Source organism: Camelus bactrianus, chromosome 19, assembly GCF_048773025.1.
Source record: "Camelus bactrianus isolate YW-2024 breed Bactrian camel chromosome 19, ASM4877302v1, whole genome shotgun sequence".
Taxonomy (NCBI): domain Eukaryota; kingdom Metazoa; phylum Chordata; class Mammalia; order Artiodactyla; family Camelidae; genus Camelus; species Camelus bactrianus.
In genome coordinates, this window is record NC_133557.1 from 29,445,051 (window position 1) to 29,462,744 (window position 17,694).

General features: G+C 54.0%; 1 protein-coding gene across 5 annotated transcripts; it reads right to left on the minus strand.

Moving 5' to 3' along the window:
- Nucleotides 1–6,392: 6,392 nt before the first annotated feature.
- On the minus strand, nt 6,393–17,140 carry LOC123617919 (piezo-type mechanosensitive ion channel component 2-like). 5 transcript variants are annotated; one of them, XR_012500684.1, is made up of 5 exons: nt 16,622–17,140; nt 10,239–10,439; nt 9,210–9,383; nt 7,712–7,813; nt 6,393–7,242 (listed from the first exon to the last, which is right to left on the minus strand). XR_012500684.1 is itself a non-coding variant. In XM_045519263.2 (4 exons), exons 1-4 carry the CDS (start codon nt 16,800–16,802, stop codon nt 6,661–6,663), a joined length of 627 nt encoding a protein of 208 aa, XP_045375219.1. In that variant the 5' UTR covers nt 16,803–17,082; the 3' UTR covers nt 6,401–6,660. The 5 variants fall into 5 exon arrangements, 1 of the variants encoding a protein (XP_045375219.1); XR_012500682.1 differs by lacking the exon at nt 10,239–10,439 and adding an exon at nt 8,681–8,813 and having other exon boundaries at nt 6,394–7,242; nt 16,622–17,136; XR_012500683.1 differs by having other exon boundaries at nt 6,395–7,242; nt 10,239–17,084.
- Nucleotides 17,141–17,694: the final 554 nt, after the last annotated feature.

The following is a 17,694-nucleotide window of genomic DNA, read 5'->3' on the forward strand; positions in this document are numbered from 1 at the left end:
CTGTTCCAGGACCTGGGGCAGGTCACCTGGGGGGTAGGGCCCAGTGGCCTCTTCCTCTTGGGCTAGCAGCTCGCTAACTGCCGGGTCGGCTGGACTCCTGCAGGCTTGTCACTGAGCAGGAATTTTCTTTTGCTTTGCTTTGATTTTCTCCACCGTGGCAGTCGAAGACAGAGAAAGCCATTTGCTCCTCCACCAGTCAAAACACCTTGGCCATTTTGTTGGTTTTCATGCTGGCCTCTTCCCCTAAACTCGAGGCAAAGGAAGAGATGCCCCAATGTCCCTCCCATGTTCCCCTTAGTTAGATGGGACCCCTGATGGGAGGAGCTGCAGGCCTGACCTGCCCTCTGCTCCAGAAGACAGGGCGGCATCACGAGTGGGGTTTGCTAACCCCCGCCAGCAGGGCAGCTGAGGGTCTGGGGTTCGGGGTGTCAGTGGGCTCAGATAGTTTGGAATCCAGACTCGAGCAGGTAACAAAACAGAGCTCCACCAACTTCCTCGTGTACCTGTCATGATCTCTCTAATACTATTTAATTTTTAAAGTTGATTAAAGTCAGTTCACTTTTAAAACTTAGCCTAGATGGGGGGTATAGCTCAGTGGTAGAGCGCCTGCTTAGCATGCATGAGGTCCTGGGTTCAATCCCCAGCACCTCATTAACAAAAAAAAAAAAAAAAAAGGAAAACTTAGCCTCATCCTAAGCAATAATATCCTTGAAGTCACTCGCGAGGTGGTGTAGGTATTCCTCCCCCTCAAAGCGCATTCAGCTAAGTAACATGAACTTTAAGCAAAAAATAAATATATGTATGACTATCTAAAACCTCCCTTGGGGTGCGTGCATTGTAGAGCATTGGAAGATGAAGCACAGTCCTGGCTGAGCAGAGGAGCAGGTGGACCCTCTGAGCAAGAGACAGCTTGAACTAAGGCTCAGACCAAAGAAGCAAGTGGCCTTTTGGGGAAACAGTAAGTTTAGCCAAGACAGAAAGTCTGAGCCGACAAGAGCTCAAAGCATCACCTCTTCATCTGAGGATTACATTAGGTGGTGGAGCATCCCAGGGAGAAATATTCCCATCACACTCAAGAGCCCTGCCTTTGTTTTTGGAGTTGGTGAATCAGTCTGCAGTTTCTGCCACCTCCATCCACTGCCTGACCCACGTTGACAGCTCATTAGCGCACCACACTCCGAACAATGGAACATCGCCAGTCTTAGGTGCTTACCCTTGGTGAAATTCAAAAAAAAAAGAAGAAGAAGAAGAAGAAAAGAAAAGAGAACAAAAGAAAAAGGAGGACGTCTCTATTAAAGAAAGAAATATGTGACAAGATGGCAGGTCCTTTGGAAGGGCCATGCTTCCCGGGTGAAGAGAGACAAGCCAGCAAAGCTGCTCCGTGCTGATCCGGTTTCCCATCTTCCTCGCTGCGCCCCAGCGCCTTGCCGGGGACAGCACTGGCAGCCCGGCATGTCAGAAATCGTCTTACAGGGAACCTCTCTGCACCAAGATTCGAGGTGAATTGTGTCAGTCATTCATATAGCAAGACAGGTCAAGTCTCCTGCTCCAGAAGAGTCCCCTTCTCATTTCTCCCCATAGACCATAAAGCCCCAGAGCGTAAGGACCAAGTTGAGCTCAACAGATGGACAGAGCACTCAGCAAACCGTGGGAACTTCGAATGGGGACGAATACTTGCAGCTGGCCTGCATACTGGCTGTGCTTGGTGGGGTCACGGGGTGAGAGGCTGGGGCGTTGCAGGGGACATTTTGCCCAGACACTTTGTCTGAGTTCTGGAATGCTGCTCTGCACTCTGGAAATGGATGGTGGGTGTAACCCCTTGGAGTTGAGTCTGTCCCTTCCCTTTGGCACGGGTGTTTCTCCCAGCAATGAAGGCGGACAGACCCAGGGCTGGTAGATGAGCAGTTTTGTATCAGAGGAGGAATCTGTCACCAGAAGAGGCTGTCAGACAAGCTGGTCAGGCAGACAAGTCAACAGGGACAGAAGCCTAAGGATGGGATAGGCGGGGGCTGCCCAGAGATGTTCCCCAAGTCCTGGACCTATGCAGGGTGGGCTGCGTTTGCACTGACGGTAGCCAACCTGCCCATTGACTCTGAGCTGAACTTGGTCCCTCATGGCCATGGGGTTCCTGCCACTCACCCAAAGGTTGGCAGAGAGAGAGGACCGACTCCCAGACTTGGGAGGAAGTGGCGGGAGTTGGAGGGGGTGAATCAGCCCTGCTCTGGTCTGGCCTGAGCCTCAGCTCTTCCTCGGCCAAGGGGAGGGGTGAGATGAGGTGGTGTGAGCTTTCTGTGACTGCTAAAAGGCCATGACCCTTCGACTAAAGGTACCTTCATGTCCATTCGAGCTCCTGAAATCTGACGTTTTTATCCCAGGCTTCCTGGTACCTGGATGCCAAGGCTTTGGTGGCCTCCAGGCCAACTACCATGTAAAGGTGGTAATAACTCAGGAAGACCCATTGCTGGATCAGCAGAAAGGTGAAACATGCGGCATCCCACAGGACCCCTGCTTCCTTTTCCCGGGGCTCATCTTCAGGGATGGCTGCATGGAAGACAGGAGAAACCAGGAGTCTTGTGGCCAGTGCCTGGGTGTGGCCAGCCCTTGGGATGGGAAGAGCCAGGTCTTGTTTGGGCAAACCCTGCCCCGCTGCCTGTTGGGCAACTCTTTGCTCCCCTTCCTGCTCACATGGTGATTTTTAGGGGAACCGGGAGATGAGCCCCCCCATCTCCCCCAGCCCCTCCCTAGAGCCTCAGCTCCCCTTCCCCATCCCTTGCGGTGACTCAAGCAGAAAGACGCACGAGGTGAGCAGAGGGGGTGCAGACAGGTAATCGTGGGGCTTGAGAACCTCCCTTGTCAGCCTCTCTGGGACGTTCAGAAACCTGCTCCCCGCGGCCCCGGCACTGAGCCCCGGAGCCCCGGGCTGGCTTGTGGAAGATGAGATATGTGTCCACACGAATGTTCTTCACAAACTGGGAGACGGAATGGGAGCCTAGCCCAGGGTGTCACTCAGAGGCAAGAGTTAAAATAAACACATTCCTCCTTTTCCTTCATTCATAAAAGGAAGCCAGTTACAGCTCCAATTGGGCAGAACCCGGGCCTCCTCCCTCTCTAAACAGGCCCAAAGCCTGGGAGTCAGTAGCGTGGCTGGAGTTCCGCAAACTCGGTGGAGTGCTGTTGGCAGAGACTGGGACCATCCCCAGGGCCCAGAGGCCGCGGACTGGAGGGCGCCGCTGCCCTGGACTTGACACTGGGTCTCAGGGCAGGGCCTCCAGCGTCTCGTTTTCTCTGTGCTTTTCATGTGGTTCCAGGATTCTCCCCAGGAGAGCAGGTGTCTCCTAACTTCTACTGGGGCTGTCCTCCATGTCCCTTCAAAGAGCATCTGGCAAAATGGTCAACTGCAGCTCATGAACTTGGTCTGGATCCTAAGTCCAAATAATAATAATAATAATAATAATAATAATTTTCTGAAAACAGCTGCCATGGACAATTCAGGAATAGCTGGGGGCATTAGAACTATTAGAACACAGGCTGGTATTGGACAAAGTGGGGAATTGGTTTTCTCAGGGAGAGCTGATAAAAATGTCCTTGTGTAGGAAAATGCCTTAGTGTTTGCACCTTTTCCTCCAGTGATTTCACAAAAATACACACCCACCCTCAAATATAGACACAGCACAGATGAAAAAATAAACTGCCGGTCCGGGCTGAGGGTGTGGGTGACCACTGGACTCCCGTTGCAGCTCTTCTGTGCGTCTGATCTTCTTTTCCTAGTGACCCATGCGGGCTCTGCACCAGCAGGGCCGAGCCAGTGAACGTGCTGGGGGACCCACCCAGCTGACCCCCTGGCTGTGCAGTACGTGCTGGGACCATGGACGTGCCAGCAGCTGGAGACGAGTGACATCTCTAGGTACTGGCACATCGCCGACCTGCAGCGGAGAGGCGGGGAAAACTCAGGGCATACTGGGGCTGCAACGCCCCCCACCTCGGCCTGGCTGATCAGTGCCGTCTTCCATTGGTCTCCGAGGTTGTAACTCGAGCAGAGCAGCACTTGGCTGTCTAGCCAAAGAGGTCCAGTCATGCTCCTCCCCCAAGAACAGAAGGAGGGGTTAACCCAGAGGCCGAGCAGAATCTTCCCTGTCCATAGGAACTGAGGACAAGAAACTGAGCGGCCATGAGCCACGGTGTGGCCCCGAGGGGGGCCCTGCCGTTCCCTCCTCTCGTTCTTGGTGTTCTCATCTGCAAAGTCACCACGTCATCTCTGGAGACTCCTTCCTGCTCTCACGGTCTGATTTTTATAAAGAAAGGCTTACTGGCCATTAGGAGGATGAAGTCCTAAGACGTATGGCCCTAAAGGACCCAGTGGTCTCCTGCCCACTGAGACACAATAAGATAAATTGGAGATGCGAATGTCGCCATTACCGTAAAAGCTAGTTTATTTGACAGGCAACCACTCAGAAGTTTTCAGGCCAACGAGGACCAATATTCTGAACAATGACCCGAGGCTTGGAGACCTCCAAAGAATGACTCCATTATGCTGAGTGCAAATAATGTGTAGCTGAGTTGGAAGTTGTGCATGGACCAATCAGACAAAGAAGCAGTGCAGGAGTCTGGAGACGGGGGCCCTAGACTAGCTGGTGGTGCTGGGCTGGCCTCTTCTGGCACAGCTCTGTCTGCACCTCTCATGTGGAAATCTTACATCTTACCAACCCAGGGGGCGGGGGGGATGCACCAGACACACTCTCTCGAGCCCCCTTCCGGTTTCAGACCCACGACTTCTATAGCCTTCCAACTGCTGTATTAATCTTGGTTCCACATTATTCAAATGCGACCCCACCTTGAAATGTGCATGCCTACCAGGTTCCGGGGTGGTGAACAGCCCTGCTGGGGGCGCCGTCTCCAGGTTGTTAGCTTGGTCAGAAAGCACATTTTCTATCGCACTTCTTCCCTCTCTTGATTTCTTTTAGGTTCGGGGCTCGCCAACATCAAAGGCGACTCCCCAAAGCACAGGCTGCTTCATGCGTGACCCACGGGGGGTCGTTTTACATCTTTCCACCTTTGGCAAACACATCTTTGAAAAAGGCCTTTTAAGATGACTGTTGGTTTTGGCAGCACCTTTTGAAGAGTATTAAGACAGTCAGGCTAGGAAAACAAAGAGCAGCCTTGAAAGAAGGGCTATCCCGTACCGGCAGGAGTGTCCTCAAGGCAACCACCAGGCGGTCCCATGGCGGCAGAATGGCCATCATGGGCTGTAGGAGGCGGCGGCTTCTCTGCAGCACGAAGCATCCTAAGGTTGCCAGGTGCCTGACACCTAGGACGCTGGTCCGTGTCGTTCCCGCAAGAAACACCAGACAGAGCACAGATCAGAAATGATACCAAGAAACAATGACTTCTGCCATGTCCAGAGAGGAGCTAGAAGGTGGACGGAGTGAGTGAAAGCAAAGATGTTGTACTTGCCAGACATGAAGTTACCTCCCACAGGTTATCTTAAAATAGAAGGACATGGAACACAGATTTGGGGAGAGAGATGCATTGAGACCCTCATAGACTCATGACCCATGAGATGAAAACCTCACCAGCCAGGGACTTGAGCAAAGTCAAGTTTATCCAGGTACACCTGCATTCATTAACCCCCTCCCCCAACCTTTGAAGCATGTAATTCTTTGAAGTTTGACAAATGCACACAGTCCTGTAACCACCACTGCAATCAAGATATAGAATATGTCCCTCATCCTCGAAATTCCCCAGACCCCGGTAGCCCATCCCCTGCCCCACCTCCAGGCGGCCAGTGATCTGTTTTCTGTCCCTAGAGCTTTGCCTTCGCCAGAATATCACGTGCGTGGAACCAGGCACTGTGTCACCTCTTGTGTGTGGCACAGTGCCGTCAAGAGTTACCCATGTCATCATGCATGTCAGTGATGCATTCCTTTTCGCTGCTGGCTGATATTCCACTGTACAGAGTCACATTCCTTGGGGAAACTATTTGGCAGTTTCCTAAAACACTAGAGGTGCGTTTATCCCATGACCCAGCAATCCCACTCTTAGATACTTACCCAGAAAAAAGGAAACAGATGGTCACAAAAACCCTGTGCAAAAATGTTCACGGAAGCTTTATCCTTATTAACCCCAGGCTGGGAGCAACTCAGATGTTCACCTACTCACGGATGATCACAATGTGGAATATTCATACAGGGGGAACGCTACTTGGCAATAAAAAGGAACAATGTACTGAAACATGCTACAAGGTGAATGGATCTCAGAAGCACCACGATGAGTAAAGGAAGCCAGACTCCAAAAAGTGCATTGCCTACAATTCTATTTAGATGAAGTTCTAGAGTAGGTAAAACGAACCTGTGATGCAGAACTCAGATTGGTGGGTGCCTGGGGAAAGATCTGACTAGGCAGAGGAAGGAGGGACGTTTCTGAGATGATGGAAGGCTTCAGTGTCTTGGCTCCACACCCCAGCACTGACTGCACGGTGTAACTAACTAAGATCCGGACGCTTCACTGTATGTCAATTACATATCAATTTTAATTTTTTAATTAAGGAAAGAAAACCATAGTGATTTCTTCTCCCAAGGGAAGAATTCTTTTGTCCACGAGGCTGGGAGGGAGTGGAGATGCCCCCCCCACCTCCAATGGTGTCCAGGACCACGATCTCTGTTCCTACTGGCAGAAGATGAAGTTGGGGACAGGGCTGAGCTGGGCGAGGTCATCTGGCCGGAGGTCTCGGCTGACCTCCACATTGTCCCTGGCCTTTATCCTCACAGGCGCTGTGTTCTCATCCACAGACAGTTGCCACTGCAGGGAGGCCACCAGGAGAAGCAGGAAGTCAACTGTGAAGACACAAGGAAGGGGTCGTGGTCCTCAGCAGTGGCGTCACCACCGGCGGTTGGATGCGTCCACACCACAACTGCAGGTGGAGCCCCTGGGGCACCTGGTTCATCCTCCAGTAACACATGGAAGCTTCCTTGCCTCCATCACCTTGGCGGGGCACTTGGTGTGAGTTTCCAGGAGTCCCTAGGCAACCTCAAATGTCACAAAGCCTGCTGTGCCTCCTGGGACCCCCTCACACCACTCACAGTGCGAATTCAAGCCACGGGCAGTAAGAAAGCTGCTGTCCTGTGTGGACCTGGCCCTGCAGACCTGGGTGGAACCCCAGATTCCAAGGTGGGGGAGGGGCACGCAGTTCGAGTCTACCAGCATTTGATGAACAGCCAGACGAGTGAATGAGAACGTGGGTTTTGCCTGGGACAGAAGGACCAACCGGAAAAGAACACAAGAGTAGTCACTTTGGGGTGAGGAACTAATAACCCACAAAGCCCAGATTTTGGAAGGCCTTGCTTTGGGATGACACTTGGAAATCTTATTCGCAAACCAGCTATCCACTTTGTATTTAGTATCAGAATCACTGGGTTTTAAATCATCCGTTGAAAGCCCTCCCCCACCCCCAGCGCCATCAGAATCATGCTTATAAGTTAAAATTCTCTCCGATGCAAGCATTTTTTAATTAGATGGAGAACTTGGAACCTGGTTACTATATTTCTTCACTGAGGACTGTCTGGGTGACTACAAGAAGATGAAATGGAGGAATGTTGGAAAGGAGATTGGCATAGAAGGAAGACGTAAGTGGTGCTTGGCCCGTCCCAGGCTCTGAGTCGCCTGCCCAACCTGACGTCCCCCCGTGAAGAGGCGCTTGGACTTGCCTGGCACTCACAGAGTAACAAATCGGCATCCGGCTTCTTGGCCAAGTCTGGGAGATACAACCATTTAATGAGATTTGAATGTATTTCTGTACTTGTGGTTCTCCGTGGGTAATCTGTAAAGGAAGGAACAATTTTCTTTTTGTCTTCATTATTTTGCTAAAGATCATTGAGTCTGTTCTATTAATGCTTCTTTCAAATTATATGAATGACTAAGATGTCAGAGATGATTTCAGGGTCAAGAGAAGGACTGTTTTTTAAGTTGAGAGGGGGCTGGGAAGGGCTTCAAACCCCTGATGTCCGACCTGCCTGGGGACCCTGATCGGGTCTGCCTCGGGGTGTGGGGGTCCTTCACAGAGACACCCGCCTACCTGTGCTCTGTCCACAGGGGGCTGACCTGGGTGGACCCCCCACTTTGGAGCAGGGGGGGAGGGGCTGGGTGAGGCTGTGGGGTGAGTGAGAGGGGCCTGGGGGATGGGCTAACATCCTCAGCCTCAACCTGGGAGAAAAAGAGGGGGTGGGAAGACAAGAGCAGAGACACATGACTGTGCAAAGAGGGGAGGGTAAGGAGGGAGGAGCCGAGGGGGAAATAAGAGAGTGAAAAGGAAAGGAGGATGGAGAGTGAGAGCAAGAGGAAGAGACGTGAAGAAGAGAAGAGACGAGTGCTGGGAAGAAGAGAGGAGGAGAGGGCTGGAGAGAAAGAAGAAGGAAAGAGAGAGGGGAGGGGCGGGGCTGGGAGAGACAGGGAGCCAGAGGAACTCAGCAGAGAAGACAGGATGAGGACGGCGGGGACACTCTTAGGGAAGGTCACAAGTGAACACCACCTGTGATGAGCTCGGAAAATGGTACCCAGGAAGTGGACAGAGGTTGTCCACTTGACTTGGGGCAAGGTTTTTGACTCTTTACTGGGTTGGGACAAGACGATCCAAGGAAAGGACTTCCCAGGTCCAAGTCTGCGGACCGAGTCCTCTGGGGGCCGTTACCCTCAGCCAGGAGGTGGCAGGCAGCACACGGCCCCGTGCCCTTGGGCAGCCCATGCGTCTCTCCTTTCGGCCTCAGCTTCCTCATCTGTGCAGTAGGGGTGCTGGTACCCACTGACTTTCCCTCCCAGGATGGCTGTGGGGAAAAGAGGTGGGAAGTGTTTGGGCAGCGGAACGTATACTCAGGTGGAGGCTGCATCCTTCTCCTGTTTCTTGCTCTTTCCCTTTTAATTTGCTTTTCAGGGCAGAGTGAGACGACCCCTCCTCTCTAGGCAAGTCTGGGTTAGCTCGGGGGCTGTGACCCTGTTCTCGGCCTGTGTCAACAGTGGTTATCACCCCTAGAACAAGACGCCCCAGGGGTCGGGCCAAATCATTTCCTCGGCCTGGAATTCCTCAGGGCAGCAATCCTCTCCAAGAAGGACCCCTAGCTCCTCCACCCAAGTACACCCTACGCGTCCAGAGCAAAGTCAGCGTTTGCCAAAACTCGGCGTTTCCCCCGCTTGAAGGATCCAGTGGTGGGCAGGTGGATTACCTCTGCAGAGAGCAGGGGGCAGCCTGAGATGCAGAAGGTGCTGGAAGATCACCAGGCTGACGAGGGCACCACAGTAGCAGGGCCAGACCTCAGCAATGGCTTTTCTCCGCCGCACACTCAGCAGATTAACCAGCCAGAGGACGTGGACGAGGAAGTAGAAATCCATGTGCTGCCCTACGGCGTGGAAAGCGGCCATGAGGCACAGCAGAAAGTCCGAGTGAGAGGCACAGAGGGACCCCCGCCAACATCAGGCAAGCGCCCCGGGCAGGAAGTGCCGGCCCGCTCCCTGGGGCAGAAGGTGCTTGGGGTTTGGGGACAGTGGGGAGTTGGGTTCCTTCATTCGTTTTGGGTTTCTGGCTTTTACAAAGCCCCCCCAGGGCCTGGAAATTCACTACGACCATTTGATATGTTAGCAAATTGGATTAAAGCCCCAATTTGCTAAAGACCGTCCAGAGAGGAAAAAAAGGAGACGCTGTCGACCACGAGGAGATAAGGAGGCCGTGAGATACTCTGCCATGAGCATTGGCTCCACGGGGCTCTCAACCGGACAGAGATTTAAAAAGAAGGGAAGGCAGAGGGCGGGGTCCGTGATGCAGACCCGGCGGTGGCGGGCAGAGCAGGGTGTTCCCGCCGGCCAGCGACGGGGCAGCCTGAGCGCAGATGGGAGGACAGCCGTGGGGACGGAGACGCCGGCAGCTCCCGGGCAGCTTGGGAGTGTCTCTCTGTTTTGAAACATCAAGCACTTTTCTTGACTTTTTTAAAATAAGAACTATATCTCAGGGAAATCACGTAGTTGATGAGGGACTGTTTCTCTTTCAGTGAATAAACAAGGAGGACTTGATAGAAGTAGTGCCACCATTTAAAGTGAAACCATGGGGACACAATCGGCCAGATCCAGGCGAGGAACGCGCCCACAGCCCTGATCAGCTCCCTTCAACCAACACACGGCAGGGACAGAGAGAGACTCTGCAGACTAAGAGCTCAAAAGACTCATCAGCCAAGGAACCAACCACAAGGTGTGGAACTTACTTGGATCCTGCACTGAATGGATTTTCAAATCATGAGCCAATCAGGAAAACCTGGACAGAGGCTGGAGGTTTGATTTTGAGGAACAGGTTCGGTTTTGAAGTGTGAAGAATGGTCTTGTTTTTGTTTTTTTGAAGAGTTCGTGTCTTTGAGAGATAAACACAGAAGTACTCGTGAAGTATGGCAACTCGTTCAAAATAATCCCTGGGCGGAGGAGAGGGGGAGGGAAGAGATAGAAAAGATGGGCCGTGAGCTGGTAATTGCTGAAGACGGTGAGGGGTCCCTGGGGGCTTATCTGTTGCCTCTACTTTTGTGTATGTTTGGTAGTTCCCTTGTTAAAAAAACAAAATCAGGAATCTGTAAACAGGAGCAAATGCAGGGACGTCACCTCGAGCCTAAACCTGTAAAATCCAAAGTTGATGAAATATTGCACAGCACTGGGCAGCCAGATGCACTCAGGTGATGGTGTCCGAGGTCATACTGGCAAGGGGCTCCGGCAGCCCGTCCCGAAGCCGGTGAGATCTCTGGTGCTGGCTCCCTGTCTCCTCCAAAGGCACGAGGGCCAGGACGGCCAGCTGGCTCTGCCAAGCACGGCAAACCGAGTCGACGCTGCCTGGGGCAGAAGCCCCGTTAACCGCAGCTGCCCACAAGGCACACTGCTGACATTTCACCTCCTACCCTCCACCCTCGTTTCTCCAGTACAATCACGATTTGGGGTGGGCAGAAGCGCTTACCACCCGCGAGAGCGCGCGGGTGTCAGTGCCAGCTCTTCCGGAGAGGAGGGCCTGCTTCAAGGCCCCGGCTGGTAGGAGGACCAGAACACATGCCCCCGGGTTCTCAAGCATTTCCCCCGTGTCTTCCTATCAGAGATGCTCTCCGCAGATACCCGGGGTGGGGGGTGATTTTCCCATCGACACGGCGATGCCTCGTGACGAGCTGGGCATAAGAAGCCCGTCATAGCGGCTCACGTGCTTTCCTCGACTGCATCACGTCGCCAAGCAATGCGCACGCCACACCCCCTTCCAAGCATGGCTTCCCTTCCCCCTGCGGCTCTCAGCCTCTCAGCGATGCTGTGGGTTCCTGCTGAGCCCTGCCTTGCGGCCTGGAGCACGAGAGCATGAGGCTCTTCCCCGCGGGGCTGCTCCCTCCTCTTCTCCTCCTCCTCCTTTCAGTGTGATCGCTGTGCTGGGGACCCTCTCCTGCACCCAGGAGGACTTGAAGGACGGAGAGAGAACCACCCAGATTTGAGGATGGGATTTATAGGAGGGTGTCTGTTGATGAGCGACGAGGGGACAATGCAGCGTAAGCCTAGCTGTTGGTTATAAACATGCTGTGTTTTCCCTGTTGATTATGTGGCACTGAAGTGAAAAGGACTCCCTTGTTAGATCATCCTTAGCCGTCAGTGTGCCCTGTGGCTTCAACTCGGGGCTCTTGCAAGAGACTAACTAATTATCTGAGATGAAGAGAGAGGTCTGTGGGGCGCCCCAGACGTGCCCGCGCCGTCCCTGTCCCTGTGCAGACGTGGCTGGGCTGTTCGTGGCCTTTCATGAGCCTCATAGAGATTCTCTGTTCTGCCTGGCCTCTGGCCAGGCTGCAGGGAGACCCCCTGCGTCCTCTCCGCAAAGGAGGAGATGGAGAGTAAATAGGACTTCTGTCTGAGGCTTTGGATAGCCGGCTCGTCTGTTTCCAGAAGCTTTGGGGGGCAAGGTCTGGAGCTGAGTGGTAACCAACGGAGGCTGACTTCTTAAAATAAAATGTTTGATAATGAAGGCCCCACTCCCCGCACTCCCAGGAAGTGAATCACCGGGTGGTGGGGGAGAGGGGGCTGCCGGTGATGACTCAGAAGACAGCAGAGCGTTTGGCTCCCCCCGGAGCATGGCGGAGCCTTGTTGCTGATCTTCTTGGGGAACTTGTTAAAAAGAGATGGAATCTGCACTCCCCTGCCTTGCTAACAGCACGCATCCAACACGATTTGTTCTCCCTTGATGAGTGAGGCCAGCCCCTCCTGCCTTCCGGGGTGCAGCCGACAGATCACGGGGCTCCTCGCCTGCTGGTCTTGGTCTGAGGACAGACACTAGAGCTACGCCAACACTGTCTGCCTCTTTCTGTGCAGCCGATGGGTGACCCGAGCCCTCTGGGTCCCAGGCCTCCTCTGAGAAGTGCCCCTCTCGGAGGACCAGTGTGAGAATTCAGAGCGCAAACGCACGGTCATCTCGGGAGGGCGCCGGGGAACAGGGCTCTGGGCACACAAGTATGAACAGCTCCCTACTCTGAGCCTCCCGGTGTCCCCCACTGGGGGTGCTGGGCTGGCACGTTGCTCCCCCCTGCTTAGACGGTGACTGCTGAAGTCCTCTTTGTTTCAGCCCGAGGCCCAGGCGCTCAGCCAGCTGGAGTGAGGGTGGCATGTGTGTCCTGCTCCCCTCGCCGGACCTGCTGTTACCACCCAGGCTCCTGCCCTTTGGGGTGGGGCCTCCTCTACTTCAAGCTCCTCAGGGGTGACCTGGCAAGATGAGATATTCCAGCCCAGGGGAGCCCCTGAGACGGGAGCCCATTCCGGCCCTGCCGTTCCTTCTCTGTGTGACCTTGGACAAGTGATTCTGCCTCTCTGAGCCTCAGTGTCTTCCTCTAAAAACATAGGGCCGCCACCCCTAAGTAATGAGGTTGAGCCTAAAGAGATAGGATCGCCAGAGAATTCCGTGCGAAGTCCCAGCACTTCGGAAGAGGTTCCAGAAGGGGAGCAAGTACTCTCGCCATCGCACAGCCAAGGCGCTCCCAGACTTCGATTTTGGCTGAGTTGTTTAATTTTCACTTGTGCTAACAGCCTGCCTTTAATGTCACCTCTGTCCTTACTCATTCCTGGCTTTCGGAGCTGCCACGGGAACCTTTCTAGGCAAAACAGTAAAAGAGAGTGAGAAGTCGCAGCCAGGTCCATCTTGGTAATATATAACTTGGCCACCAAAGCAGTTACTTAATGTAACGTTCCCTGGGACGGGAAGGGGACTCTGAGCTTATGGAGTGGGTGCCCAGGGCGTGCCAGGCCGGCTGGCATCTCGTCCGTCTCGTCCCATACTCCCCGGGGCGCGGATCCCGGAGGCTGGAGCTGCTCTGACATCCCCGTCTGTCTGCACCCACAGATCCCGAGCCTTCACTTCACCCCTTCCTTCAGACAAGGCAGCACTCTGCCGTCACATTTCCTTCACGCTCCGAGCCACTCTGCGGGGTCCGCGGGCTGCAGGGAGGCAAGCCTGGCCGGGGGTGGGGCGCATTCCATTTCCTGGCCACACCTGGGGGGGCAGGTGGAAATGACCCAGGGGTACTGGGTGGTGTGCCTGCCCCATCTGTGGACCCCAGAAGGGCCTGGGCTGCAGAGTCACCTAGGAAGGACCTCTGGCCAGGAAGGACCTCCCAGGCAGGCCCTTGTGCCTCAGTTTCTCCATCTGTAAAAGACCAGGTAGACCAGACAGCCCTTCTGGCACCTTCGTCTTTCTTTGCAAGTTCTCAAGGCTGACTGCTGGTCTTCCTCCCCAAATGAAAACAGGAGGGACAGCTCTGTTAACCATGGGGCCAGCTTTGCAAACTCCCTTCCGGCTCTTTCACAGCCGTGGGGCTCCTTGGGCCTCAGGCCAGCCGGGCAGCCTGGAGCTGCAGACAGGTGGCAGGGCTCCAGCTCTCCTGGACCCAGACGTCCTGTCCCCCAGGCAGCTATGCTCCTCACTTTGCCTCTTGCATACACTGTCAACAGGCCAGGCACGGGGTGCGCAGAAGGAAGGCTGACCTGGGGTCCGAGGCCCAGGACTCCGCTCACCCTGACTCTTCCGTTCCCAGCCTTCTCCACAACTCCTCCCCTCACCTCCAGTCCCAGGTCTCTGCTTACTTGCGTGTGTCTGTCTGTCCCTTTGGAATCTCGTCTCCCACCTGGTCTCCCCAGCACGCTGCCTGGCACAAGGCGGGCCCTCCATCAAAGTTTGTTGAATGAATAGATGGACCGAGTGTGGATCTTAGATGAGTCTTACACACCCCTCCCACCTGGGCCTTAACTCTCCCATCTTTGAAATGGCAGAGATCTCAGCTTTTCCCGGATTACTGCATTTTGATGGTTCGTTCAACGCCTCTCCTTAGAGAAGACCCCAGGAAGGCAGGTGCTGGGAATATCAGGACCTGGCCCCTGCCTTTGCCAGGGGACCTCCCATCTGGCCGGGGAGAAGCTCCAGGTGGGAACAGAGCTCACTTCTGTGCAGTTAGAAGAGCAGGCAAAGGGCACGACCCACTTCAGTTGGAACATCACCTTGCAGACCACCATCACACATGCCTAAACTGTGGAAACGCGAGATGCAGCGGGACGTAATTTGGAATAGGGCAGGGACACCACCCAGAGGATGTAAAACACGAAATTCATCACAGAAACCTACCAGGAAAGCGCTGAGGTCTGTGGGCGCCTTGGCTTTGCTCTTATTCCCTGCCCATGATTAGAACATCTCAAACTAGGGGAAATGGGAGTTAAAAACACACCCACTGGACCTTCAATAAGAGGTCAACACTGTGCAGAAGAAAGAAGAGGGCACCTGATAGCCATGGTCCCCTGGAGGCCCTGACCTTCTCAGGGTGAGCCAGTGGCCACGGGGCTGTGAGCTTGACCACTTGTGTTTCCTGACAGCACCACAGGGACCCTCGAGCCCCATCAACCATTTCTAGAAGCTTCAGAAAGCCAGCGGTCAGCTTATCGACTGCCGAGCCCCAATCACTCGTTTCCTCCTCTGAGGGGAAGAGAAAAGGCTTTGACCGGATGCCCCTGGTGATTCCGTGGGGTCTGGTTTTGTTGTTGAAAACAACGGGAAGAAGTCTGTCTTTCAGAGGAAGCTCGAACAAAGCGGAGAGAACTAGGAAGACGTTGATGGCTTTTTCCCTGAAGAATGCTGTTTTCTGATAATCCTGAGTGCCGGGAGCAAGGCCCCCTCCATTCCCACGCTGACTTTCCCCTCCTCTCTGCTCCCGGAGTTATCTGTGTCACCCTCTGTCACCACCTGCTTCTCCCCATATTCCAAACGCCTGTTAATACTCCTGTTTCCGGAGGGGAGGGTAGAGCTCAGTGGTAGAGCATGTGCTTAGCATGCAGGAGGTCCTGGGTTCAATCCCCAGTACTTCCATTAAATAAACAAACAAACAAACAAACAAACCGAATTACCCCCCACCAAAAAAAGAGAATAGGAAAAAAAAAAAGAATAAAAAGGAAAAAATTCCTGTTTCCTCCTCTAGACCACGGTTGGCAAACTGTTTCTATAAAAGAGCCACACGGTGGTCTCTGGCACATGCTCGGCTCTTACAGCAGGAAGGTACCCACAGGCTGCATGCAGACGGTGTGGCTTTAGCCTTTTTGAGGGCGGTTGGATTTGGCCCTGGGTCCATGGGTGGCTGACCCAGCTCTAGACCCTGAGTTCCTTGCGGGGGGAGACGCTGATTATTTCTCTCCATCTCTTCAAGGCTCAGCACCTGGCCCGGCACATAAAAGGCGCCCACTAAATGCTCAATGGTGGAGCATAAATGAGTGAAAACAAACTAACTGCCCAAGAGGAGGTTAGGTTTAGCCACCGCCCAGGAGAGGTCTTTCTCCATTTGCTGCTCTTCATCATTGAGAAGAGTGTCGCTTGGTAACAAGGAGGCTGGCACACGCTGAGCGCTGAGATGCTAGCTGTCGTGCTCAGTGCCCTCTGTTTCTTACTTCTGTCCGCAGGCTGACCCACAGACATGCAGCCCCCCACCCCAAGCAGCTGGCTCCCCACGTAAGCAGAGCAGACTCCAGGAACCTCAGCCACTTGCGACGGGGGCACTGCCCTTTCACTGAGAGTGGGATGGCAGCCAGCTGCTACCAGAATTTGCAGGTCCAGCCGATGTGAACTGGCTCCCAGGCACGGGAACAAAAACACAGCAGCTTGGGCAAGAGCAGGCAGGTGGACGGCAGGGCAGTGACGTCCTGGCCATCGGGTCTGGGACGCTGGACCTACCCCACCCCTCAAAACAAAATGTGAAGACAGCGAGCTGAGCTGGGCTGAATCGGGGAATCTGGTGAGCAGTCTTGGTGGGTTTTTTTGTTTTGTTTTGTTTTTTAACGGAGCAACTGTTTGCCTGGATGCCCAGGATTCTTGGCAGCCCCAGAGAGGAACCCCGGACAGCATCATGCAGGAAGGATGACATCTTGGGGAAAGCGACATCTCCAACCTGTCGGTGCCTCCCTCCCCAGCTCTCCAGCCTCCTCGCTCTCCGTTCCTAACTGCTGGCTTCGTCGGGGAAGTTCTGAGCTGCCTCCTTTCCCCCGCTGAGTCTGGGTCGTGGGCTGAATACCCAAAGCAGAGCACTCGGAGGCATTTAAACGCAGGGGACGGAGTACCAACCTGCTAGTCTGTAGGTGAAACAGGTCCACGCCACACAGAAACGCCGGCGGGGACAGACTCGAGGACTTGGCCGTTCGGAGCAAGTGCTGTATGACCCGTACTGTGGGGAATCACATGTCTGCTTTCTCGGGGCACAGCCGACTCCAGGAATTGATTTGGGGGGGGGGGATGCATTTCCCATCCCTCTTTAGTTCTTACTTCTTCTGAAGTTTCCAAAGTGTAACTTTAAGCCTGAAAGAGAGAGACAGAGAGCGCCTACTCTGTTTATAAAAATATTCCTTTCCCATTGGATCTATTTAAATAGCAAGCTCTATAATAAATTTTTAACAGTTTACTCATTGACTGTATTGACCGAATTAAGGCATGCACATAGTTAAAAAATAATCCAAAGGGCACAGAAGGGTCTACAGAGAGAAGGAAGTCTCCTTCCCACCTCAGTCTCCCTCCCCCGAGGCAAGGACCATTAGGTTTTTCTGCATTCTTCCAAAGGTGCGCTTTGCGTGTGTAAGCACGCGTGTGAGTACCTTTTCCCTGAACACATGGCAGCGCGCTCTATACACAGCGTTCCGCCCCTGCTTTCTCCCCTTGGCCGTCTGTCCTGAAGCTGATTCCGGATCAGTACACATGGAGCGGCTGCTTCCTCTTTGAGGGCAGCAAAGCCTCGGAGCATCCTGCGGCTGAGACACACCGCCACGTGTCTGGTCAGTACCCTTGGGACGGACATTCATGCTCTGCTGGAATTTTCAAAAGGATGAGATCAACACCTGAATGCTCGGGAACAGAGCAGGGCACCTGAGAGAGGGGTGGCTCGGCTGGTGCACCCAACACGGGGCGCTCTCTCCCTCTTGGGAGAAGCACACCTTGCGGAGGAATTTTAAAGAGAAGAGCTCACACGTGCACGTTGACTTCCCCCCTGTTGCTGGGGGAGACAGATCACAGGGCGCTTATGTTGGGAGCAGAGCGGGGGCTGCTGTGCGTGTTGCATTACCATGGCAACCCCATCCCCAAACGCCATCAGCTGCCTCTGAATACCTTCGCCCCTTCACACCATACCAGTTGACCCAGGGGGGCCC

Coding starts and splice junctions, on each gene's coding strand:
- LOC123617919 (XM_045519263.2), bottom strand. CDS start 16,802: ATGGGAAATGCATCCCCCCCCCCCAAATCAATTCCTGGAGTCGGCTGT. Junction 9,384..16,621: donor TTTCACCTACAGACTAGCAG/GTTGGTACTCCG, acceptor TCCACGCCGTAG/GGCAGCACATGGATTTCTAC. Junction 7,814..9,209: donor GCCCCCTGCTCTCTGCAGAG/GTAATCCACCTG, acceptor CTTCCTTTACAG/ATTACCCACGGAGAACCACA.